Source organism: Suricata suricatta, chromosome 11 (assembly GCF_006229205.1).
Source record: "Suricata suricatta isolate VVHF042 chromosome 11, meerkat_22Aug2017_6uvM2_HiC, whole genome shotgun sequence".
NCBI lineage: Eukaryota > Metazoa > Chordata > Mammalia > Carnivora > Herpestidae > Suricata > Suricata suricatta.
The window spans coordinates 25,831,457-25,858,849 of NC_043710.1; the positions used below are offsets into that span (position 1 = coordinate 25,831,457).

Consider the following 27,393-nt stretch of genomic DNA (forward strand, 5'->3'; position numbering starts at 1 on the left):
ACAGCCTACCTAAGTGTACTTCTGAGCCCTCCCCAAAGAGGCATTTCCCACTGTGCTTCTCCCCACCCTGCTAGGTTCACTCTCACTGCTCTGCTTGTTTATTCAAAGTAATCAACACTTGTTTGTCAAAATAAGACAATGGTGAAGTCCCAACCCCCCCAAGTAGGGAATATCTGGCAAAAGAAATGTAATTAGGAAGCAATGTAACAAAAGCCTGGGGGGCATGGTCTCAGTTGTTGGCAAAGAAAAATTCATACCCTTAAACTTTCTTGTTTGTATTTATAATTATAATAATTATTTCACATTTTCTGACAAAATGTTTTCAACCGAAGTCTAATCTAATTCTACTCTACAGCTAAGGAAATGATGGAATACATACAGAAATGATATAAAAGGAGTGAGAACACAAATATACAATAATAACAGCAAGAGAAGGCTTAGAATAATGCCAACCTTGAGGACATTATGATACTAGAAGAAGATTTAAATAACTCTAGGCTAGTAAGTTTGGGAATCCAGACGAAATTAGTGATTTTCTGGGAATATAAAAGTTTCAAAAAGTGATTCAAGAAAAAGCTGAAAATTAAACAGCTCAATAACTGTGGGGGGAAATGAGAGGGTCATCAAGGCTACCTCCTCAAAACAGAACTAGGCTCAGATATTTTTATTGGCGAATTCTGTTAAGCTTCAAAAAAATAAAAATCTTTATAATAATGAAATAAGCACAGAGAAAGGAAAGAGAAAAAGGATCCAAATTCATTTTAAGAAGCCACTGATTTTAAAAAAGCTTGATAAAAGTAGCACAAAATTTAAATTACAATCACAGTTCCTGATACAAAATTATGAAATGAAATGTAATGACCACTTGAGAGTCACTTAAGGAGGACAAGAATGATTCATAATTAGAAAACCACTAATACAATTTAAAATATTATTTGGTCAAAAGACAAAAGTCATATGAACACTTAGATATGAGTGGCTAAGAAAAGGCATGACTTTAAAATTCTCTATTTCTGTATTGTTCAAGAAATAAAAATACATTCCTTATAAGCATACTTTAAGTACAGCACTTAATCCACGACAATCCAGAAAAACAGCCTAGTTATAGAAAGAAAAGCAGGACAGAAAATGGTGCAGAGCAGGAAAGCAGGAAGTCTGGGTTTCCAATCTATGAGTCCAGCCAGACACCCCCACCAATCACCTGCCTTCCGGGCCCCTCCAGTGGACACCACTTGGCTTCTCAAACTGAGTTATGTCCAAATCCAACTCTAGAACTCCTACCTCAAACCTGCTCCCCTCCCACGTTCCCAATCCCCATCCGCGGAAAGCTCCATTCCTCCCACTGCTTGGGCCAAAGTCCTCGTCCTTCCACACCCCACGCTGGCTGTACTCTGAAATGTATCCCAAATCTCGCCTTCACCCTAGCCGTCCTCCCGGCTGCCCTGAGTCCACGCCATTGTCACGGTCCACAGCCTCCCAGGAAAGCGGCGCTCCCCCGGCCTCTCCACAGGCTGTACTCCTCAAGCCACCAGAACAGTCACTCCTTCTTTGTAAAGGTGAAGTAGGATGTCAGTCCTCTCTCAATCCCCTCCAAAGGCTTCCTTCCCCTTGATAATAAAATCCCTAGTCCTTTCCACGGCCAACAAGGCTTCCCCTGCTTGGGGGCTCTCTCAACTCCTTCCTCTTTTAACATCATCTGTGCAGTCTCATCTCCTCCCTTCTCTCCCCGAGGCACACGTTGTCCCCGGTGCCACGTCTGAAAGGCAGCACTCGCTTCTCCCAGCAGTTGTGTGCGCAGTTCCCTCTGCCTGGAGCACTCTTCCACCAGGGATATGTGCGGCTCGCACCCTCTTCTGCAGGCTGTGACTCAGTTATCACCCTGCCAGAGAGGCCTTTCTTGCCTAACTGCGCACAATGACACCCCTACTCTGCTTTCCCTTGCTCCTCAATACTTCCACTACCTGACCAATACCAGTCTCTTCCCCCTAAAGTAGAAACCCCAGGAGAGCACAAAGGATGTAGGCTTTTGTTCACTATTGTGTCTCTAATGCCTACAACACACTCAGCACACTATAGGGGTCAATTCGTATTTGCTGCATGGTCTTTTTTCTGCTATGATTAGCCCCACTGATTCTGTTTCATCTGTATAACTGAGGGGGTGAAACTAATGATATATTTTTAGCAATTAATTTATAAAATTTTTTGACTTAAAAATGACAGTTCTGTTTATCATATAACAATCCCAAGACATGAGACTATTTAAATTTTAAATGTTTATTAATTTTTGAGAGATAGAGAGAAAGAGCATGAGTGAGGGAGAGGCAGAGAGAGAGAGAAAGAGGGAGATACAACACCTGAAGCAGGCTCCAGGCTCTGAGCTGTCAGCACAGAGGCCGATGATGGGCTCGAACTCACAAAGCCATGAGATTATAACCTGAGCCAAAGTCGGATGCTCAACCACGTGAGCCACCAGGTGCCCCAACATGAGACTATTTTAGCCAAAATTATTTGGGGTCTGCTACTTACTTTAAGGGTAACAGCTGCTGCCTTGATGATAAAATCATTTACTGATACTTTAATGTCATCTGAAAGAAAAACAAGCATATCAAAATTAGCATTCATAATGAAACTTTAACATTGACCATTATGATTGCAAGCTTACTCATTGACAAATGGTAATGAAAAATATTATAAGGTCTTATTTGCTTAGTCAGTAAAATTTCCCTGATTAGAAAAACTTATATGAGGTCCTGGACAAATAATATTAGCCATACATGTAAATGATCACTTCTGGGACTTGATTACAATTCTTTTAAATTGCTTAGATATAACATATAAGAGCTTGAAGGATACATTACAACCATAATTAGAAAGAAAAGAAACAACTCCTATGTCTCTAAAAACACAAATAGTCTCTCTATATAACCATCTGGATGATTCATTTTTTTCTCTAATCCTTTTCAAATATCTTCACTCTGCATGAGCTTTATAATAACTGAGTTTACTAGAACAGCAGTAACAGAGTCACTATAAAGATACCTCTATCTATCTATCTATCTATCTATCTATCTATCTATCTATCTATCTATCTATCTATATATCTTTAGAGAAAGAAATTTCTTACTAATGGACACCAAAAAAATTTAAGACCACTGAGCTGCTTTTTAACTTAACAAACAGGATATAGCAAAGGCCAAAGATGAAGCAATGTTGGAGCAGATCCTGGTGCAATGAACGAAATGAGGTTTTCTGTCTAGTTTTATGGTCATTGCATTTGAATCAATTTCCTTCCAGTATGCATAATGATTTCAAGATAAAGCTAAGGTCTCTTCCCTTCCCACAGAGCTGATCATAACTAAAGCATTCGATTTATACTTTTGCTTTTCCTGGTGGGAAGTATTGAAAAATGTAAACTACACTTGATTCTCTATTGCAATAGCTTCTAGACAAAGAGTTTAAGATCAAGATCTAGTCAATGTTATGTGGCAAGATATACAAATCCCGTTACTATAGTATCATGGAATTTTACATGAATAATAGCTCAATCCCAAGGCATGCTGGAGATTTCAGAGAGACATTAGATGAATTACCATAAACCCAAATACTGCCAAACTGTCATGGTAAGAGTCACCTGCTCATCCAAATCATGGCTCTTTTAACTGAGATTACCAGAGACATAAATATTTGTTCTCTTGTTTTAAGCCCCTTTATGAGTAAAAATGTGAGATGATTTCCAGTGCTTAGATAATTTTAATGATAACAGCATTCAAAAGACTTGGTCTGCATAAATTCCAGTATGTGGACATATCTTATAAACTCATCATGCTGACTTTTCCTGGCTCCCTCAACCACCTTCTCCCTTTATCTTCTATCCACAGGTATCCACAGTGAAGACTTCCCAAACCATCCACCAGCTGTTGATGTCCTCTCTACCGCCGGAGTCCACGGCGCTCACCTAAATTCTATGCTCTCACTGTCCTCCAACATTTAGACTCCTGAACTGATCACTTTCTTCATCTTGCAAAACTGTCCCTTACTGGCTTCTGTGTCACTGCACTCGCCTGTGTTTCCTTCTACACTTTACCACCTACTCACTTTCCATCACTTCCTCTCAATAGTGGGATCTTTCCAGGCAAGAACTTTCTGCTCCATGACTTTGATACCGTTCATACGATGACAATTCCTCCAAATGCTACCACTAATCCCAATGCATCAGGAGCTCCAGACCTGTATGTCCAGTCTCTCACATGACATTTCTCTTTGGCCTTAAAAATCAAAAAAAGTGCAAAGGAGATTTTTTTTCAAGTTCTTTTATTTTTAACTCTTTATTATGGAAAATTTCAAATATATAGAAAGGAGACTGTTGGTGACATTGATTGGGTAGAATAAGAAATAGCTTGTGAGAGAATATCAAACATTTTCATTTGCATATCACTATAAAACAGTACAGACATGCTTATAGAGTGAATTATTTTAACTACATAAGAAAGAGGACTGGAGATAATAATGAAGAGCCTCCACCCCCGCCCCAGAAAATTACTAATTATAAAGACATACCAAACCTGGGACCATGAAAAGATACTAAACTACTCTATCCCTCCACTGAAAGAGTATTGTTTCCTGCCTCATGAAAGGAAGAAACAAGGAAAATTATTCCCCTAAAGATCTCTATATCATAACTTAGCAAGTACACTTAAAACCTATAAAGAGAGATTCCAGGGTTAACTTTTTTAATACTGGTAATTTTCTCTGAAGTAGCTTTCCATTTACTTCCTTGAGCTTTTAAAAAATGCCAGGCTGTCTTCATATGAAGTCTGCAAAGTGTGTATTTAAACTGAAATATCAGTTCTGTTGTCACTTGAGATGTAGAAAGCCAAAAGAGAATGTTTTTCACACCCTAACAGGGCAGAAGAAAAGCAGAAGTTACAAAATCATAACTTTTCTTGAGTCCTTTACAGAGCCAAGGTTACAAGACAAACAAGTGAACTGAACGTCAAAGGTGATGGCTCCCTTCTGAGGAAGGAAGAACACACGGAATGATTAACCGCTGTCAGGATACGGGGAAGCACAGGACAAAGTCCAGGACAATGTACACGAACAGAGGGGGATATCAGCAGACAGATGGAAACTATAAAACAATATTCAACTGGACATCTCGGGGGGAGGGGTGGTGGTACATGCTATCAAAGTTTTTTTTTTTTGGTTAAGACTCACAGACTAAACATAGCCAAGAAGAGAGTCAGTGACATTGAAGCTAGAGCAACAAAAATTATCCAAATGAAAACACAAAGAAAAGAATGGGGATCTAAGAACTTCAGACAACTCAAACAGTTGAACATTTATAATCAGAGTTCCAAAGAGAAAACACCTGAAGCAGAACATATAGTGAAATATAATGGCTGGGAGTTTTCCAAAATTAATGAAAGACAACAAACCACAAATCCAAGAAGCTGAGAGAAACCCAAATGGGATAAATACAGCATAAAAAAGGCCTAAGGCATAGAATAATCAAATTGCTGATGGAGAGAATCTTGAAGACAATCGGGGGGAGACATCATTATAGTGGGGAACAGAGATTATGAATGGCAGCAGATATTTGGCAAGTCGGAAGTTAATGGAATGGGATCTTTTATTGAAAGTACTGAAACCAAAATCCTTTTACTCAAAACTACACCCAGCAGAAATACCAGAAATGAAGGAGACACACCCATCAGGATGTTTGCCTACAAGTGTTGGCAAGGATGTGGAGAAACTGGAACCCTTGGGCACACGCAACAGGAATGCAAAATGGTGCAGTCACAGTGGGAAACAGCATGGCAGCTCCTCAAAATATTAAAAATAGAATTACCATATGATCCAGCAGTAATATTTCTGGGGACAGACCTAAGAGATGTGAAAGCAGGCACATAGAGAGATAGGCATACCCCCATGTTCACAACAGTCAAAAGGTGGAAGTAACCCAAATGTCTACTGACAAATAAATAAAAAAATACGGTGAATACATACAATGCAATATTATTCAGCCTTGAAAAGGAAGGAAATCCTTACGCATACTATAACATGGATGAACTTTCAGAACAGTACACGAAGTGAAATAAGCCAGGCACAAAAAGACAAGCACTATATGATCCCACTCGTTAGAGGTACTTGAGAATAGTCACATCCATAGAGACAGAGTGCTGGCTGCTAGAGGCCGGGAGGAGACGAAAAGAGGAAGGTACTGTTTTAATGGGTAGAACTTCAGTTCTGCACAATGCAGAGATTCGTGGATGAATGGTGGTCATTGCTGCACAGCAATGTGGAAGTAGTATGATCCCTAAGCTGCTCACTTAAAAATGTTTAAATGGCAAATTTTATGTTATATATACTTTACCATAATTAATAATCAAAGAAAGGGAAATAAATGAAGGAGAAACAGACTTTTTCAGAGAAAAGCAGAGAATTTATTGTCAGCCAACCTATACTACAAGACATATTAAAAGAAAGTCTTTAGGTGGAAGTAAATACCAGACAACACTGTATATAACAGTGTATATAACCCTATATACAGAAATGAAGAAGGCCAAAAAATGGTAAAAAAAAAAAAGGGGGGGGCAAATACTAAAACGACTTTTTTTCCGCATCTTTAAAACTCTTTAAAACATAACTGATTTGCAGACATATATGCTAGTGCGTACACATGTGGAAATAAAACATGATGATAATAGCACAAAGGATAGAAAGGAGATAATGTAATACACTGATGTAAAGTTCTTAAGTTACACATGAAGCGGTGTGATAAAAGGTAGACTGTGAGGAGCTGAAGAATTATACCATAAACCTTAAGGAAACTACCATGTAAAACAGAAATAAAATGGAATTAAAAAATTAAAAAGCAACTAACCAAAAAAAAAGAAAAGGCCAAAAACTAGGAAAAGAAAGAAGAGACAGGACAAATAAGAACAAAGGACAAAATGGTACAGAGGAAAATAGTACAAAGGAAAAACAAAGGACAAAATGACTAAATGTAAATGATCCAAACACCTTAATTAAAAGACAGAGTATAGGACTAAATAAAAACATAAAAAAATTATATGCTGTCTGCAAGAAGTCAGTTTAAATATAAAGACAGAGAGGGACACTTGGGTGTCTCAACTGGTTAAGCATCCGACTTCAGCTCAGGTCATGATCTCGCAGTTCATGAGTTTGAGCCCCATGTCGGGCTCTGTGCTGACAGCTCTGAGCCTGGAGCCTGCTTCAGGTTCTGTGTTTCCTTCTCTATATGCCCCTCCCCTGCTAGTGCTCTGTCTCTCTCTCTCCCTCAAAAATAAATACAATTTTTAAAAAAAATTTAAAAAATAAATATAAAGACACAGATATATTAGATGTGAAAAGATATAAAAACACTAATCAAAGAAATCTGGACTGACTGTATCAATATCAGAGAAGTAGGCTTCAGGGTAAGAAACACTACACCATGACATGTCTGTTCATCAGGACACATAAAAATCCTAAATGTGTTATGTGCCTAATAACACATCCTCAGAATAATATAAAACCAACAGAACTCAAAGGGAAAACAGACAAGTCCTAATTACAACCGGGGTATCAACACTCTTCTTTCAAGAATCGACAGAACACATAGGAACTCAGGAAGGATACAAAGACACGAACACTACTAGGAGCCAATGTCACCTGACACTTACAGAACACGCTTCAGAGGTACAACATACATTCTTTTCAAATACGTATGAAACATTCATCAAGATAGACTATATTACGACTCTAAAATCTCAAAAAAGTTAAGATTTAAGTCATACAAAGCATGTTTTCTAAACACACTGGAGGTAAGCAAGGAATCACAAAAGAAAGGCTGAAAAGTCCCTAAATATTTGGAAATTATACTTACACTTCTAAATAATTCATGGATCAAAAGAGATATCACAAGGAAAATTAGAAAACATCTTGAATAGAAAGGAAAATAAAACACATCAAATTTTGTGGAATTCATCTAAAGCACTGTTCAAAGGGAACTTAAAAGTATTATATGCTTATGGTAGAATTAAGGTTTATTATACTATATTGATCTCAGCCTTCACCTTAGGAAACTAGAAGACTAAAGAGCAAATTAAACCTAAAGCAAACAGAAATAAAAAGGAATAAAGGCAGGAGCAGAAATCAATGAAATTTATAAATCTCCAGCCACATTGATCAAGAAACTCAAAAGACACAAATTACTAATACTGGAAATGGGGACCTCACTTCAGATTACACAGTGTTAGAAGTATAGTAAGGTAATATTATAGGCTACTTCATGCCAACACAGCAGACCCCTCAGTCCATGGTTGTGCTTTTCTCCGTTTCCGTTAGCCACAGTCAACAGCAGCCCGGGGGCAGATGACATACTGTCAGAAGGTCACCAATATTCTAACGCCACATCACAATGCCAACGTCATTCACCCCATGTCCTCTCATCACGTAGGCGTGTTAACCTCTCCCATCATAACGAGAGGGGTGAGTACGGCACAGTAAGATACTTAGAGACAGAGAGACCACATTCCCTTAACATTTATTACAGTATATCATTATCATTGTTCTCTTTTACTATGATTGTTGTTCATCTCTATGTCTGATTTTTATGTTACGCTTTATTACAGGAATGTACGCACAAGCGAAAACAGTAAGTACAGGGTTTGGTGCCATCAGTCTTTGCAGGCATCCACTGGGGACCCTGGAATATATTCCCCGTGGATGAGGGGGGACTAGTGTAAATTTCATTACTTGCATGACATAAACAAATTCCTTGAAAGACACAAACTACTAAAACTCATTCCAGAAGAAATTGATACATCTAGTTTTAAAAATTGAATTTGTAGTTAAAAACCTCCCCAAAAAGAAAATCATAGGCCTAGATAGATAGCCTCATTGGTGAATTCTACCCAATAATTAAAAAGGAAATAAAACCAATTCTACCCAAACTCTTTCAGAAACTAAAGGAGAAGGAAAGATTTCCCAATTTATTCTGTGAGATTGGGTAACAAACCCAGGAAACAAAGAAACAAACATCTTTAAGAAAAGTACAGGGTAATATAACAAGTATAACAATTCTTAGCAAAATTTTAGGAAATGGAATCAAGAAATCTATAAGAAGGGGCACCTGGGTGGCTCAGTCAGGTAAGCGTCTGACTTCAGCTCAGGTCATGCTCTTGCAGTTCCTGAGTTCAAGCCCCTCATCAGTACACTGTGCCGACAGCTCAGAGTCTGGAGCCTGCTTCGGATTCTGTGTCTCCCTCTCTCTCTGCCCCTCCCCCTGCACTTGTACGCTTTCTTTCTCTCTCTCTCTTTCAAAAGTAAATAAACATTAAAAAAAAAGAGAAATAGAAATATAGAAAATTAATGATTGATGAGTTTTATATGAGGAATACAAGTTTATTCAACATCTGGAAATCAAAATAATTTGCCAAATTAACAGAGTGAAAAAGGAAAGATTATCTCAAAAGATGCACAAAAGCATTTGACAAAATTTAACAACCGTTTATGCTTAACACTCTCAGCCAATTAGGAATATGAATTTCCTCAACCTAAAATAAGAAATGTACAAAAAATTTACAACTAACATTAAAGACTGAATGTTTTCTCCTAAGATCAAGAACAAGGCAAAAATGTCTGCTTTTGCCATTTATATTCATCAGTGTACCAGAGGTCTTAGCCAGTTCAAAAGAGCAAGAAAATGAAACAAAAGCCATACAGATTGGAAAGAAAGAAAACATCAGTTTACGCTAAAAACTTGTATGTCTCCCAGCAACAAAGTACATTGCAAATTTCATAACCTCAAAGTTCATTTTGAAGAAGATACAAAAAATTAAAACTTGTGTAAAGAAGAGTGATATCTAAGATATATGTAAAATCTAAAGAATTCTTCAATCAATTTTTGATTTTATACTTTCTAAAATGTGAAGGAGTGCTTTCCTCAGCTGTCATACCAAAAAACATGATTTACTCAATCCTCTGCAATCAGTTTGTTTCTTATAAGAAAGGTGAACCAATTGTTTTCTTTAGCACTAAAATACACCCAGATGATGAAACGGAAATAAAAAGCTGCACAATGTGCCTTTATAAGTAAAGGATTTCACAATAGCTAGCATGTGTACTGTATTAAGTAAATTTAACTTTACTAACCTCTGACCAGACTTTGTCTAGCTTTTAAAACAGCTCCAAGGTCACAGTCAGCAGTAGCATACGCATGTGGTATGGTGCTTTTAGATTCAGTTAACCTCTTGGCAATAACTCTTCGAATATTGCTAGCAGGGATTTCAGTGAATGTGCCCTGCAAAGAAATTGCAATCTGTCCATTAAACCATAAATGGAAGTTGAAGAAACAAATTCTAATACTACAATTTAGTCACAGTGACTTAACTTGTGGTAATAACTAGAGATTAACAAAGGAAAAATACTATTAAAATTACTATTAAAACTAGTATAAGAAGGAATATAAGAAATCCAAAGAGTTTTAATTTTCTGGTATATAACTATGGAAAAAAGTAGTAAAATTCATATTTTAGTTACAAATGGGATATCTTCTGTTACTTTGTATAAAATGATCAAAAAGAAATCTATCAGGTCATGAATAATTCTCCAAGGGGTGTGTATACGGGACAGAAAGACACACGAACCACCTGTAAGCAGCTTGTTATAAACATCACTTAAAACTCAAAGCATCCAATAAATCAACAAACCAACAACAGAAAATTCCTACTTATGAAAATGGTGTGCAATAGAAAAAGATAATATATTGGAATAATCTGCCAAATTATTTCTATTTTGGCTTGTAATTTAAAAAAGAAATCACATGAGTATCATATTTCCAAAAAATTCATAATAAAAAGTATAAGTGAGACAATAAAATCTTCCTGTAACACTACCATAGCTTTCCCACTCTGCTCCTTGAAACTCTAACAGAAGCAGGATGCACTGGAAACTACCTGTGATTCCTTCCTTGTCCTTCACTCCATTCTGGGACTAGATCACAGTCACTTCTAATTAAGCAGCTAAAAATATGGGGTGCCTGGGTGGCTCAGTTGGCTAAGCGTCCGACTTAGGTTCAGGTCATGATCTCATGGTTTGTGAGGTCGAGCCCCACGTCAGGCTCTGTGCTAACAGCTCAGAGCCTGGAGCCTGCTTTGAATTCTGTGTCTCCCTCTCTCTCTGCTCCTCTCCTACTCATGCTCTGTCTCTCTCACACAAAAATAAAATAAACATTAAAAAATTAAAAAATATATAAATATACCTGAGTCCTTAAGAAATGAAACACTTTATTTTAGCAAAGTACTTGTTCAGATAGAATAAATGCTCTGTATCTTCCTAATTTGAATAACCTACTTCTTAAAAACATAAGATTTGAGTACTCACAAATTTTTTGTATATGCGGTCATGAATCATGAATTTACATTAAAAATTGTTTCTCATGAAATTTAAACTGTTTGCAACTATTTTATTTTTTTTTAATGTTTTTATTTATTTTTGAGAGAGAAAGAAAGAGAGACATGAGCAGGGGAGGGTCCGAGAGAGAGGGAGACACAGAATCCGAAGACAGGCTGTAGGCTCTGAGCTGTCAGCCCAGAGCCCGACATGGGGCTCGAACCCATGAATCGTGAGATAATGACCTAAGCCGAAGCCAGATGCTTAACTGACTGAGCCACCAAGGTGCCCCTGTTTGCAACTATTTTAAAATATTACACTGGAATATATTTCTCCATTAGAAAGAGTAAGATAGGTTTATTTTCTTAAGTGCTCATTCAGTTTTTGTTATTGTTTTTTTTCCCTTTCAGTTTTACACTAACCTGATTATCCTACATTTTTTTCTAATGAGAAGCAAATGACATGAAAGATACTAAGAAAGGGAGGTACAAAGAGGCAAAATGGAATATTCTGACAACAAAATAGAGCTGCTCCTTCCTGTATCTGAGACTAGCAAGAATGACTAGCGATACAACAAGAGCATGAATTCCCTCAGGCAAGGGGCACCTGGGGGGCTCAGCTGGTTGAGCATCCAACTTCAGCTCAGTTAACGATCTTGCAGTTCGTGAGTTCAGGCCCTGCGTCAGGCTCCGTGCTGACAGTGTGGAGCTTGCTTTGGATCCTCTGTCCCCCTCTCTCCCTGCCAATCCCCCACTCATGCCCTCTCTCTCAAAAATAAAAATAAACATTAAAAATAAAAGTCATAGAAGAGGGCTAGTGGTGGCTACCAACCATTGGTACCACACCCGAGAAAAGCCATGTGAAAAGTAGCATGTTTACAGAGCATGCTTCTGCGGTGCTGGATTTGAAAGTCAGCACCACACAAACTGGGTTTGCGCCAGGAGTCTGCAAAACAAAGCATCTGGAGAACTTTATCACTGTTACCTACTACTAAAACGGATTGGCAGAATTACTTGTAAAACAGACAGTTGGAGTGGTTCAGTCAGTTAAGCATCCGACTCTTGATTTCGGCTCAGGTCATGATCTCGCAGTTTCGTGAGTACGAGCCCCAGGTTTCTCTCTCTCACTCGCTCTCTGCCCCTCCCCCACTCAGTGTCTGTCTGTCTGTCTGTCTGTCTCTCTCTTTCTCAAAATAAATAAACTAATAAGAAAAAAACCAGACACTGATGGTTCTTATTTTCTCACTTAAGTCTGAAAACATAAAAATCTACTCAAATACTATTACCGCTACATTAGGCTGCCCAGGAGTCGATACTGGGATCATCGGCCGTGGGTAAGGTGGCGTGGCTGTGGCCTGCGGGGGCAGAGGCACTGTGGGGGTAGCTAGAGGGGCTGCGGTGGGTCTGGATTCAGCAATCTTGCCTGTTTCTTTCAACTGGACCAGTTTGAGAGCATCCCTGAAAAGACAGATAACCACGATTAGCAATAAGAAATAGAAAAGAACGTTTAGAAAATGGAGATGAGATATGGAGGGAAGGTACTGAAATGGAGAGATGTCAAGGCTGTGATGCAAAATTACTTACTTGAGTTAGACAAGCAAATCTTATCTGTTCTGCTGGTTCATATTACTCACCCAATGGTTACAATATTTGGACATTTTAAAAAACCAAACAATTTGAATTAAATCAAAGTTCTGGGATTAGATATCTTTAAAAAGGAAATTAATCCTTCTGAGGGGTGTCATTTGGTAGATGAACAATCAATAAATTAAACCATACTCTCATTCTTTATGCTTGTCAAATAATTTTCACATGGCACTCAAAGTGTCAAGTTAGGGGCGCCTGGGTGGCTCAGTTAGTTAAGCATCCGACGTCAGCTCAGGTCATGATCTTGCAGTTTGTGGGTTCGAACCCTGCATTGGGCTCTGTGCTGACAGCTCAGAGCCAGGAGCCTGATTCAGATTCTGTGTCTCCCTCTCTCTCTGCCCCTCCCCCACGCTCACACTCTGTCACCTGAAAATAAATAACCATTAAAAAAATTTTATTAAAAAAAATGTCAAATTTATGATGACTTTTATTAGTATATTTACTAAATTACTGGATTTCCTAGTGTAAATAACCTTGTTTATTGTCATAAAATCATGCCACTTTAAATATTGCTCAAAATGTTATCAGCATCATCTAATAAAATAAATCTAATCCACAGCATCATTCAGAATGAAAGATAACTAAACTAGTATAGATTTACCCTGCATTAAAGGTATCTGTTTTTTAAAAGGATATAATTGGATTACTAAATATACCAAGCTTTCAATTTATGCCAAGTTACAGTGAGTATGAAATAGTACATTTTCATAAACAAAATGCTTTCTCAAAAATTATAATACCTGACAATTCAAAAGAACCCTTTTCAAAAACAGAATTTTACATTAAAAAAAAAGTTTTAATCTAAAAACTTTTTTAAAAAGGTTGTACATAATCTAAAAACAACTTCAAGGTGACACAAATTTAAAGGCAATTTACATTGTTTAAATATCTGAAACAGTTAATTATTTGTTATTGTTTACTGAAAGAATTGCTGACGGGGAAAAACCTAGTATCCGCTGGGCATATCTAAAATTAGCCTTCCCCAAACAAAACCTTTTACTTAATTATCTTATGGCAACACGGTAGGCAGAATTCTGAGATGGATGACCCCAATATACCTGTATACACAGAATTATTATCTGGTGTACACACCCTGCATAATCCCCTGTGGGGGCCTGTGAGTATGATGGATGCCGCTCCCATGATTAGGACATTATGTGACAAACGTGATGGATTCTGTACACATGATTCTGGTCCTAAATCAATTGACATGAAGTTAATCAAAACACAAATGGAAAATTGCCCTGGCAGGATTAGACACATCAGATAAACCCTTTAAAATGAACCAGGAGTTCTTTCAAGAAGAGATTTGAATGGAGACAGATTCTCCTGCCAGCACTAGAGAAGCAAACGGGCATTCATGAACAGCCTATGGAGATGACCGTGTGACAAGGACCTGAAGGAGACCTCCAGGAGCTAAGACCAGTCTTTGGCTAAGCCCCATTAAGGGGCCTGAGACCCACAGTCACAAAGAACTGAATTCAGCCAAGAGCTGGAAGCTGAGCCTTGAAGAAGATTCCAACCTTCAGATGAATCCCCAACCCTGGACCAACACCTTGATTTCAACCTTGTGACCATAAGCTGAGAAGCCAGCCATGCCGGGCCGTGGCTTCTGACCTACAGAATTGTTAGACAATAAATAGATGCTGTTTTAAGTTACTAAGTTTGTTGTAATTTGTTATGCAGCAACAGAAAATTGACCCAGGCAGGAATGCTCCAACCTGGGGCACATTATTAGAGGAACTCCCCAGTGGGTACTGATAGCATTTTTTGGAAGGAGGGGCCATCCTTTATACCTGGTCCAGAAAGGGGTGCATGGAGTTAACACCAAATATAACTAACTTACTCACTTCAAAATTAAAGAGCTGACATTTAATATGAGAGGCCAGATGACAAAGAAACCTTAAATGTTTTATCATCTTGGATCCCTAACTAAGCATTGAAAGTGGGAATTATAGGGGCCCCTGGGTGGCTCAGATGGTTAAACATCCAACTTCAGCTCAGGTCATGATCTCGCAGTTGTGGGTTCAAGCCCCACGTTGGGTTCTGTGCTGACATCTCAGAATCTGGAGCCTGCTTAGGATTCTGTGTCTTCCTCTCTCTCTGTCCCTCTGCTGTTTGTGCGCTAGCTCTCTCTCCCTCTCTTTCTCTCAAAAATAAATAGACATTAAGAAAATGTTTTTTTTTTTTTTTAAAGTGGAAGTCAAGGGGCGCCTGGGTGGCTCAGTCGGTTAAGCGGCCGGCTTCGGCTCAGGTCATGATCTCATGGTTTGTGGGTTCAAGCCCCGCATTGGGCTCTGTGCTGACAGCTAGCTCAGAGCCTGGAGCCTGCTTCTGGTTCTATGTCTCCCTCTCTCTCTGACCCTCCCCTGCTCGCACTATCTCTGTCTCTCAAAAATAAATAAAAATCATTAAAAAAATAAAGTGGAAGTCAAAGTAGAAAAATGAGCCTCTTCTGTATGTATTGTGCTTATGCTAATTATGTAATATTATACCAGCCCTGCAAGGGAGGTATTATTATTTCAATTCAAAGATGAGTAAGTAGGCTCAGGGAAGTTAAATTCCAAGTCTAAGTCAGTATTTCTCAATCACCTACTCTGTTCAGGTGTCGAGGACACAGTGTTAAACCAAACACTTTCCATCAAAGAGCTTTATTCTACAGGACAGTCTATGTTAGTCAGGGAACAAATGACAGATAGTGATGCACTAAGAAAAAATAAAGCAGAATAACAGGATGAGTGATGAATGAGACAACAGGTTCATTTTAAATCGGATGGGGGTGCCTGGATGGCTCAGTGGGGTAAGCATCTGACTTGATTTCGGCTCAGGTCATGATCTCACAGTTCATGAGATCGAGCCCTGCATCGGGCTCCATGCTGTCAACGTGGATTTTCCCTCTCCCTCTCTGCACTCTCCCCCCACTTCCCACCACTGCTTGCTCTCTATCTCTTGCTCTCAAAATAAATAAATAAACTTAAAAAAAGTAAAAAAAACATAGGGCGGATGGTCAGGGAATGCCTGAGGAGGTTGTACTCATGTGGAATGATGTGAAGGAGCCAGCCTCAGGAAGAGCCCAGAAAAGCATGTTTCCAGGCAGAGAGAACAGCCCGGGAAAAGGCTTCTCCCAAGAGCAGAAGGCAGGCGAGCATGAAAGCAGTGAACAGGGGGAGAGGGGTAAAAGACGAAGCTGGACAGGTAGGCAGCAAGTAGCTGCCAGGGCTGGCCTCACATCCAGGTGTGGCCAACGTCAAAGCCTGTGCGTGTTCTACCACTTTGCTAATACCTATGCACACAGGATGCAAATGTGAACCAGGGCGGAGTCAGAATAATTTTTTCTCACGTGAACAGACTAGAACAGAATTCAGTACATCTCAGATGAGCACAAGTCTGGGACTGAATGAAAAAATGTGATCTATGTAATCTAAAGCTAAATGTAGGACACCTCCTGACCACGGCCTCCAACCCATCACACAAAAAGTAGTACGGGCACAACCGGATGCCATGCTGGTTCTCAGGGCATGTGCCACAACACAGTGATGGGAATGGAAAGGATGGGGAGGGAAGGAGGTCTGCAGCCGAGACAATGACCTTATGTACTGTTAAGGCTTTGAAGAATAAGCCTCCTTCTATTTGGAAATTAATTTTTAATTTACTTATATTTATAACCAAAAGTACCATGTGACAGCTAATTATGATAATATTTACATACGAAGTAAATGACTGCCAGCATCATTTCTGGGGATTTATACCCTGAGCCAAAACCCTAGCCGGATAAATAAAAATATGAGCATTGATATCTAATAAGGCCTTCTGTTGATTCAGAAAAATGCCTTCAACAAAAGATATTTAGCTTTTAAAAGTTCTTACAGGGGCGCCTGGGTGGCTCAGTCAGTTAATTGTCTGGCTTCTGGCTTCGGCTCAGGTCATGATCTCTCGGTTCGTGGGTTTGAGCCCCGCGTCGGGCTCTGTGCTGACAGCTAGCTCAGAGCCTGGAGCCTGCTTTGGATTCTGTGTCTCCTTCTCTCTCTGACCCTCCCCTGCTCATGCTGTCTCTCTCTGTCTCTCAAAAATAAATAAAAAACACTTTAAAAAAATTTTTTTAAGTTCTTACAAATCACAGCCGAACATTACTAGTCCCTTTCCAGTATATAAAATCTCTCTCTCTCTCACAAAACCTATTACTAATCTGGGTTTTAAATCAAATTAAAGTTTAGCGTCAGAGTGGCATATCTAAAACACATTAATTTCTATATATGGGGATCACTAGTTTACTCTCAGTTATCAGTAAAAAAGAAAAAGATAAAACAACAGGTGAAGAATTTAAAGAATTTAAAATATTAATACCTGAGTACATTTATTTAAGACTGGACACATGAAATGGACACATCTTTCTTTATTTTTAATGTTTATTTATTTTTGAGAGAGAAAGATAGAGCATGAGCTGGGGAGGGACAGAGAGAGAAGGAGACACGGAATCCAAAGCAGGCTCCAGGCTCTGAGCTGTCAGCACAGAGCTGGATGCAGGGCTTGAACCCACGGGGCATAACATCATGACCTGAGCCTAAGTCGGGTGCTTAACTGACTGAGCCACCCTGATGCCCCTAAACTGATACATCTTTAATTTCACTATCAGTGTAACTATGATTTTATCAAGAAAAAGGCAGTTTACTTTCATTCTTGTAATAATTAAGATTCTGGGATAAAACAGCTCTTAGTAAAGACTAAAAAGCAAGGAGAAGCCATTAATTATAAACAAGTAAAAAGAAAATCAATTCTGGCCACTGCCTCACAGTCAGCTTTTATTGCTGATTTCACACTTAATGTACCTCGTAAAGTACAAATGTTACCTATTGTTTAATAACAGCCAACAATTTAGTTTCTATAATGCAGAGAATGATTTTAATGATTTCTGTCCATGAAATAATTAATCAGACTAGACTGAAGAATTAGGTAGGCATTAAAAGCTCTAAAGCAGAAAAACAAATATTCAACGCACTTCTGCTGAACGGCAGAAGGCAGCTTTGTGGTTCACTCAGGGTAGAATCTTCTCTACCAGGATCCCTTAGAGAGTAACTCATTTGGGTGGACAATGACCTAGTTTCCAAAACAAATAGTACTACAAAAATGCTAGACACTCGCCTGTCATACCGGTGAGATTTTTGATACTGTGATATGAATACAAACATTAACTACAACTATGACTTAAGACACACATATACCAAAGATGTTAGGTTATAGGCAAACAACTCAAATATATTCTGTCTCTAATGGTGGCCCCCACACTTGTTTTCCTAAAATATTACAGTCAGGCAAAATAAAGTCTATACACTTTTGTGCAACATATATTCTGAGCAATACGTTTGAGCAACATTAAAACAGCAACCCTAACCCTTAGGATCTATTTCGTAAATACAATGCATCAGAGTCACTGCCTCAGCAGTTAGAACTGATTTTCCTATTCTACTTGCGTTTTTAGTTGCCAGTAGAAAAAGGAAGGACGTCCCTGTCCCTCCAATTCCAAGAATGTGTGCTAAGGGATTTTGAGGGAGGCTTATGTCAAAGCCTGCAGTTTTTTAGTTGTATCAGAATATAACATTTTTGTAGATAACGGCAGGTCAAAGTTTCCCCCAAAGTCCATCTTAATATTAAACATAAAACACAGGCATCTTTAGTGGTATACAAAGCAAAAATCCTGAATAATGTATTTTTTCAAGGATCTATTTTTCTTACGAAGTCTTTTATAATGTATCAAATTGTGAAGACCAAAGGTTAACTCTCTTATGGTGAGTTAAAGAATAAGGACATGAAAGGGAACTGGAGGAAGAGGAATATAGCAAAAATACTAAAAATTAACTCTATTTTAATAGTGTTGCCTTTGGGTAGACAGCAAGACAATACCATTTTGTTCTCTTTAATGAATGTCACATTACTATTATAACTTCAACTCAGGTTAAAAAAAAGATATTTGTTAATCATATATGTGTGACGCACATATGGAAAGAGAGGAGAGAAATGAAGAAAGCACTATTTCATTCCTCTGCTATCACACCACTGAAGTGCCTTCTAAAATGTCACCTAATAACCAACTTCAAAGACTTTTCTCAGATCACACCTTCTTAACTTTTTATCCAGTTCCGAGGTATCCTCCAACACAGGAATTTCAGCCTTCTAAAAGTTCACCTCCTGATTATCTCAATTACAACTACTGCCTACTACCTACCAAAGCTCCCGCTCTAGTTCTAAAGTGTTTGCTGCAAATCACATTCGCCTCCCTGATCCTGATCCTGCACGCCTCGCCCGCACTGATAACAAGCTTCGGAGCTATCACGCGACTCACTCCACCAAGACAAATAGTTTCCCAAGGCCCGTATTGTATTTATGGAGCCAAAATTTCATGACCCAGATCAGAATCCCAAGTCCACTGCTTGACTGATTGCTAGCCTGGTCTATCCTCCACATTCAGTCCTTTATGAAGGCTTCTGGACTCTGTCCACATAACACTGTCTGCATCAGTAATCTCCCTTTTACTTCTTCCCCCCACATTCAAGCATTTTTTATCTTTTACCTGAATTACTTTATAAGCCTATTAATCTTTATCTCCTTACCTCGAGTATTTTTCTACTCCAATTTATCTTAGGCAAATTTGCAAAATTAATCCTTCTAAGGTACAGCTATGACTATTTTACATTTCACCAAATCTTGACCGATGATTAATGAATTAAATATAGACTCTTTGTCCTATCCCTCAGAAGTATAGTAAGTCTCCCTGGTTATAAAGAAAGTTGCTTTATCCCATTTTTGCAGAGAGTTTACTAAAACACAGATTGGTAGATTAATAAAATTAAGGTACGAATGGTAGATACTAAATAAGAATTAATGTGGGAGAAAAACTAGGCTTCACTGGCTGTAGAGATACTTAATTTTAATTTTTTATGGTTAAGTTTTTAAGTCCTTTAACTAAAAATTCAGTCTAGGATGCTATTTTTCAGTCCAGAGTCCGGACAGCTGATCTCCGATTCACGTAGTACGGCAGAACCTCACAGCAGGTGTTTAAGAGAACCACGCGCACGTGTTCGATGAACAAATCAATAAGGCTATAATACAGATAAATAAGACTACCTAAGAATTAAAGAGGTATTACCCCCCCCATAAAAGAAATACCCTAAAATAAACGAATGCTTTAATGAAGAGTAAAATAACCCAATGGGGGGGGGAAGAAAGCTCCCTTGGTCCAGCACTGCTTCTTAATAATTTCATAACCTTTGCCCCACCTGAACTTAAAAACTTTTTAGCCAATATCACCAATCACTTTTTATCAATATTAGATGAACTGAAAATAAGCATATTGTTCTAGAATGTTAACTCAATTTGAAGAATTTAATATTACTGCCATAGAAATATAACATCCACCACTATGGCAACTTTACATTAGTTCATATGCCTAAAGGATTAACCTTTGTCTTCCCACTAGACCAAGTCTGCATAGAGCAGGGGCTATCTGTTCTCAGACACTCCTGAAACAAAACTTAAACAAATGAAAAAACATATCACTGTTTTGGAACAGGAAGACTCAGGATCATCAAAATATCAATTCTTCCCCAAGTTAACTGTACATTGTGAAACAATCCTGATAAAAACACCATCATCCCCCTGCGGGGGCCCGCCAACAGGGCAAATGAATGGTTTAAAATTCATTTGGAAGAATAATAAAACAAGAATAAACCATAAACATGGTCTACTGAAAAAGAAGAGCAAGGATAATTCTATCAAATTTTAAACCTTGCTGAAGAATATTTATAATTAAGAGCATGGTACTAAGAAGGGAGGTGCTGACTCATGGACAGTGAGATTAGTGCAACAGAAGAGAGCCAACTGCCTATGGAAATCTCTGATCATACAAGTGACTAAATTCCAAACAGATAAGAAGGAAAGTATTTTTAAAAATGTTTTTTATTTATTTTTGAGAGAGAGAGAGAGAGAGCATGATCAGGGGAGGGTCAGAGAGAGAGGGAGACACAGAATCTGAAGCAGGCTCCAGGATCTGAGCTGTTAGTACAGAGCCTGATGCGGGACTTGAACCCACGAACTGAGAGATCATGACCTGAGCCGAAGCCGGGCACTTAACCAACTGAGCCACCCAGCCTCCCCAGAAGAAAAGTATTTTTAAAGTATATTTCTAGGTTTTTAAATTTTAAATGTGATTGCAAACTTATTTCAAGTAAACATAAAACAATATAAAGGTTCACCCCTCTGCACTCTAATTTTCTGCATTTATCACCATTTCTAAGGATCTGGCTTTGTTACCAAATTAGAACTAATCTTCACTAATGCTGTAATTATTCAGAAACAACTCTTGCACAGAATACAATTTTAAACTGATAAAAGCAATTAAAAATACAAAAGAACACAGTATACATCCTTTTAAATCATAACACTGAATAAGCTCTTCTTTAAATACTTTCAGAAGAGGATGATCATGATAAATAATGGAATTGGTTGTTACAAAAAGCACAAACAGGGATGCCTGGGTGGCTCAGTTGGTTAAGCTTCTGACTCTTGATTTCAGCTAAGGTCATGATTTCACAGTTTCGGGAATTTGAGCCTTCGGTTGGGCTCCGCTCTGACAATGCAGAGCCTGTGTGGGACTCTTATTTCTGTCCCTCCCCCACTTGGACTGTCTCTGTCTCTCTCTCTTTAAATAAGTAAGTAAAATTAAAATAATTTTTTTAATTAAGAAAAAAAAAACCAAGCACAAACATACTCTTTAGTGAATATCCCCCGAGGGCCAGTGGCTGTGCCTTGGCTAGCATCCAGGGAGTGTTTTTCCAGAATATTACGGGCAGCTGGACTTAAACGGAACCTAAGAAGAAAACATGAAGAGATTAAGGAAACCAATAAACACTTACATTTGAATCAAATATACCTAAACATCAACAGTTACGTTGAAACTTAGAAAAATAAAAACTCACAATGAAGTTAAAATGACTCCCAGAGATAATCATAGTCTAATAAATTAATTTGTACTAATCTGGTTTATTTTACTACCAAAACATTTTCATACAAATCTAAATAGTTACTATTTCAAAATATCCTTTCAATAAGAGTAAATATTCAGGGTGCCTGGTGGTTCAATTTGTTGAGTATCCAATTCCTAATTTCAGCTCAGATCATGACCCCAGGGCCATGGGATTGGGCCCTGCACTGGGCTCCACACTGACCATGGTCTGCTTAAGATTCTTTCTCTCCCTCTGTCCAGCTCCCACGTTCTTGCTCTCTCTCTCTCTCTCTCTTTAAAAAAAAGAAAAGTAAATATTCAAAAGAAGAGAACTACTATTTCGAGTAATAATTTTTCAAATGGTTTCTAATCAAATACATCAACAGGGGACTAGATACACATTCCTTCATTTTTCTGTGTATGGTAAAATATAAAGTTTACAATTGTAAACATTTTCAGGTGTACAGTTAAGTGGCATTAAGTACAATTACATGCTGTGCGACCATCACCACCATCCATCTCCGGAGCTTTCATTCTCCCAGACTGAAACTCTGTCCCCATTAAACACTAACCCCCCACTCCCCTAGCTCCCAGCAGTCAGCTTTCTACAGTCTTTACCAACTTGACTATTCTGGGTAATTCATGTCAGTGGAATAATATAGTATCTGTCCCCTTGTGGTTGGCTTATTTTACTTAGCATAATGTCTTCAAGTTCATCCATGTCAAGGTAAATGTGTCACTATTTCCTTCCTTTCCAAAGCTGAATGTATATAGCACATATTGGACATATGAGTAGTTCCAACCTTTTGGCTATTGTGGAAACACTGTTAGACAGGGCTATACAAATATCTCTTTGAGTCCCTGCTTTCAATGGCTTTTGGTATATACTGGATCATATGGTAATTCTGTTTTTAATTCTTTAGGAACTGCCATGCTGTTTTCCAGTGATCAAACCATTTTACATTCCTTCCAACAATGCACAATGGTTCTAATTTCTCTATATCCCATTAACACTAATTAGTTTTTTTTTTTTTTAACAATAGCCAATCCAATGAATGTGAAGTTATGGTAGCTCGCTGTGGCATTGACTGCCAATTCCCTAATGAACATCTTTTCCTGTTTACTGGCCAGTTGTACATCTTCTTTGGATGAAATGATTTGAGTACTTCGCCTATTTTAATTAGGTTGTTTGTTTTGTTGTTGAATTGTATCCTTCATATATTTTTAAAAGTCATTAGTATTTACATGAAAGCATTTTTATACTTACTCCAAAGAGGTAAGAGGCAAAACACTTACGCTGATTATTAGACAGGGAAACTGAGATATGCCAGAAGGTCACACAACTACTGAGTATCCACTCTTCGATTAAGACCTTTAGGCAAAGCAGCAAATACAAATGACTCTACAGTTAGATGAAGATTTGAACATTGAAAATTGAATAAAAGGGGATAGGTTCAGAAGTGTGTAACTAAAAAATGGAGAGGAACAAATGTGGTACTTTCTCCATTTCAGGGCAACAGCTCTAAGGGATGCGGGCTCAGTGCTATCAAATCTCTATATTTTTCAGAAGAAACTGAAATTTTAGATATTTTTGTAAGATTAATTATAATCAATTCAAAAATTTTCTTTAAGACAATCACTGTGTGAGCCAACACTGCGGCTCACAGGTCTGCTGGGTTTTAACCTACATGCCAGGGCCTCGGATTCCTGAAGTCTCTAGTGATGGGTCTTCACAGAAGGACAGAGTACACGCTGAGGTCTCTGCCGCAGGAGAAGGGCAGTAATACAGCCATGAGCTGCCTTCTGATTTTCATGGTAAATGAAGGCAAGTTAAAGCAATGCAGTCAGAAATGCTGTATAAATGGTGATGGGAGTTTACAGCTCAGCACTTCAGAATCACTATGGATTTTTTTTATGACAAGAACTGACATTGGTAAACTGAAGGAAAAAATTTTTAAAAAGGAAAAATTCTGCACTTTTAAGTTCGGAAGTGTTTCTTAAGAGGACCCTTCTCGATGAAGAACTTTTTCTTATAAAGCAGTTTTGCATAATTACAGAGAATATTAAAATAAACGAACTTGTTAGAATTTACTGAGTCCATCAATTACAGCTACGCAAAGCTGAAGAGAAATGGTATTTACTAAGTGTGTTATACAGGAACAAACTCGAGCTCTAATCTGTGTCAGACACTCACGTGCAGAATAGTTGCAAAGAAGTGCGTGTTAAGATGGTGATTCCATTTTCTTAAAAAAAATTTTTTTAAACGTTTAATTTTTGAGAGAGAGAAAGAGAGAGAATATGAATATGAGCAGGGGAGGGGCAGAAAGCAAAGGAAACACAGAATCTGAAGCAGGCTCCAGGCTCTGAGCAGTCAGTCAGCACAGAGCCCGACGTGGGGTTTGAACTCACGAACTATAAGATCATGACCTGAGCCAAAGTCGGAGGCTTAACCAAAGTCAGAGGCTTAACCGACTGAGTCAACCCAGCACTCCTGCTAATTCCATTTTATATCAGTTATACATTTCAAACTGGAATTCACATTACGGTAACTAGAATGTCATGGATGGAAACATGACATGAAGCTTGGTACATTAAACTCCGTCCTGGAATCCTAAAAACTAACTCAAGTTCAACATGGACAACACAGACTGTTTGCTTTGTTCTCTACCAGGCGAGCAGGGCTTTCCTACGACCTGGAACAAGGCAGGGATTGAAGAACTATTTGTTTGTTGAGTGAACAATGACAGTAAAATAATCATTCCTAGGCCTCAGTTACCTAAGAGAAAAAAAAGGGAAGATCAGCCACTTTCTACGTAAGGTACAAAGATGTTTTAAATATGATAATGATTAAAATACCCTAAAAGTTGCCATAACTTTTTTTTTTTTTACATCAGCGTCCAATAAACATACTCACGGCAGTTTTCCCAGTAAATGTTCCTTTTTGACGGGAGTGGAAATCTGTGGCTCTGGCGAGGGGGAAGGCACTGATGGTTTTGAAGCTGGTGACGGAGGACCTACATCTTTGGGGATTTCAACATGTTTCCAATCTTCTCCTTCTTCAACTAGCAAACCAATTAGTGAACCTAGCCGTATATTTTTAGATCCTTCTTCAACCTATATTTAAAAAAAATAATAATTGCAGAGATGGAAAGGCTCATGACCTTATGAACTGCAGTTTACATAATTCTGCACTGATGAGAAAGATCTTACTTTGGGCTAAACTCTACTTCTAAGCCAGCCTGCCTCCTCCTTCCACCCACCACCATCTTTTCCCACCTTCGCCCACGTATGCCTTCCTTCACCATTCTCCCTCTTCTAGCCATTCATGCCACAGCGTGAACAAAAAACCTAGAACCTTCCTCTGACAGCTTTCAAATATATAGGAGAAATCACACCATCTTCCTTTTGATGTCAATCAGTACAAATCCAAACAGGAGGCTACGGTCTCCTACTCCAACTATTTGTCTTTCCCAGGCAGTTTCTTTTTTTTTTTAATGTTTGTTTATTTTTGAGAAAGAGAGAGACAGAGTGTGAGCAGGGGAGGTGCAGAGAGAGAGAGGGAGACACCCAATCTGAAGCAGGCTCCAGGCTCTGAGCTGTCAGCACAGAGCCCGACGCGGGGCTCAACTCACAAATTGAGAAATCATGACCTGAACCCAAGTGGGATGCTTAACTACTCAGCCACCCAGGCATCCCGATTTCCTAGATAATTTCTACACAATGGCTTAGGAATTCCAGGAGCTCACAAGAAATTAAGTCCCCTTAGTCCTATTTACTAACATTAACATGAAATAGGTTCAGTGAACAGTCTCTGGAGAAAAGAATATTCCATCATATAAACTGAATTGGTTAGCTACTCTGGTTAATGTTGGCTTCTGTCTTTTCCTAGATTTAATTTTTTTCCTATGTATCTATTTACAAAACCTGAGAAATAAAATAAAACCCCATGAATTTTTATAAGTACAACAGAAACACAGTGGTGTCTCAGCTAATCAAACGATTTTTCATAGATAATACCATTTAAAAGGATAAATAAGATTGAAGTCTTTTTTAAAAACTTAAATGTACCTTACACATTTCAGCAGCATTCATTTATAAAGGAAGAGTTGATTTTTATTTAGGTAGTAAGAGAAGTCCCTAGAGAACCTTTGGATGACAATGGTTTTCAGTTCAGTACTGGAAGAAAATGTCATTCCTTTAAAATTTGTATTATTCCCTTTCAATCACATTATATAGAGTTCATTACTGATGTAATGTAGTGAATAATGGAATGTGAGGCTGTAGGATGTTCACTAACAGAGGAGTTATAAGTAAGAGCTTAATTCCTAAAGTGGGTATGACATTTCTGATTAACATTAATTTTGATGTTTATTAGTATATGCACTAGTCTAAAACAAGGCATAAATTCTGGGAGTGAGGAAGCTTTCAAAGTTTACTAATTACTGATGGAGAAGAACACAAATAATGCCTTGATGAAGCTAAATGCATAAGAAATGGGTACATAAGATAAAGACATTTCATGAATAGCAACCGGTGGAAAAAATACGAAAGAACTTAAGAACAATTTGTTTAGCTGCTTGTCACATATTGAAAAGTTTTAGTTCCGTGGACTACTTTTAAAACAAAAAATATACTCAACACGGACCAAGCATGGACAGGAGAGGAGTGCCCCATTGGTAAGGGTTGGAAAGTGCACCGAAAGGCCCAGCAGGGGGCTGGCAGGACGGGGGAGGAGAAGGCAATGTAAGAGACAACAGGTGGCAAGGCCGGGGACAACCTATTTCTCCATTAGGACCACACACAGGCTGCTGACCTCCATCCCCAGACACAGACCCCAAGTATGGGGCCTCTTTCTTTACAAGAGACATTCCCATAGGCTGAAATGAACCACCAACAAATGTGCTCAATACAGCCCACCGAAGCTCATCAGTGTATCCACGAATATGAGAGGCTGAAGCCAACAGACAAAATAACCACCGCATTAACCAAATTTATTTGAGGGGGTTCACTCCATTAAAGCTGTGGGTAAAATTTTGACTGTGATGCTAAAAATTAAGAAGAAATTATTTAAACATTTTCTTCTAAAATAGGACCGCGTGAGAGCTGCGGAGCACAGAAGGAGCATGCACCGTGGCTAGTGGAGAGGAGCTGAGTCACATGACTGACTTGGTTTGAAAACTTAGTAAAAATTTTCTATCATGGTGCAAACCATTATACAGTTTTAAATTGTTTGTATTCTTTAATATACCCACCGTGAGTCATGTGCACAATAAACTTTGGCCTAAAAGGAAGACACATAAGAAACACCGACACTGAAAACAAATCAATGACAAGCTAAAAACGCAGTCGGGGGAG

General features: G+C 38.4%; 1 protein-coding gene and 2 long non-coding RNA genes across 15 annotated transcripts in view; 2 read left to right on the forward strand and 1 right to left on the reverse strand.

Moving 5' to 3' along the window:
• Window positions 1–4,259, forward strand: part of LOC115306760 — a 58,696-nt gene extending 54,437 nt beyond the window's left edge. For 3 of the 4 annotated variants that reach the window (XR_003915426.1, XR_003915429.1, XR_003915431.1), the window contains one exon: window positions 3,879–4,259. This is a non-coding gene — a long non-coding RNA (uncharacterized LOC115306760). Of the gene's footprint in view, window positions 1–1,425; window positions 1,498–3,878 lie in introns of those variants that run through there. The other variant, XR_003915427.1, reaches the window with a different exon arrangement.
• Window positions 1–27,393, reverse strand: part of PDHX (pyruvate dehydrogenase complex component X) — a 72,303-nt gene that overhangs the window by 11,526 nt on the left and 33,384 nt on the right. For all 10 annotated transcript variants that reach the window (XR_003915418.1, XR_003915420.1, XR_003915419.1 and 7 more), the window contains exons 4-8: window positions 24,953–25,152; window positions 21,805–21,903; window positions 12,683–12,854; window positions 10,159–10,306; window positions 2,527–2,585 (exon numbers count right to left, since the gene is read on the reverse strand). Coding sequence is in view for 7 of the 10 variants with exons in the window: in XM_029957304.1 (XP_029813164.1) it covers window positions 2,527–2,585; window positions 10,159–10,306; window positions 12,683–12,854; window positions 21,805–21,903; window positions 24,953–25,152 (678 nt within the window). In the remaining 3 variants the exon portion in view is untranslated. The remainder of the gene's footprint in view (window positions 1–2,526; window positions 2,586–10,158; window positions 10,307–12,682; window positions 12,855–21,804; window positions 21,904–24,952; window positions 25,153–27,393) is intronic.
• Window positions 8,418–27,259, forward strand: LOC115306759. Its single transcript, XR_003915425.1, has 3 exons — window positions 8,418–8,493; window positions 8,637–8,659; window positions 27,129–27,259. It is a non-coding gene; the product is annotated as an uncharacterized LOC115306759 (long non-coding RNA).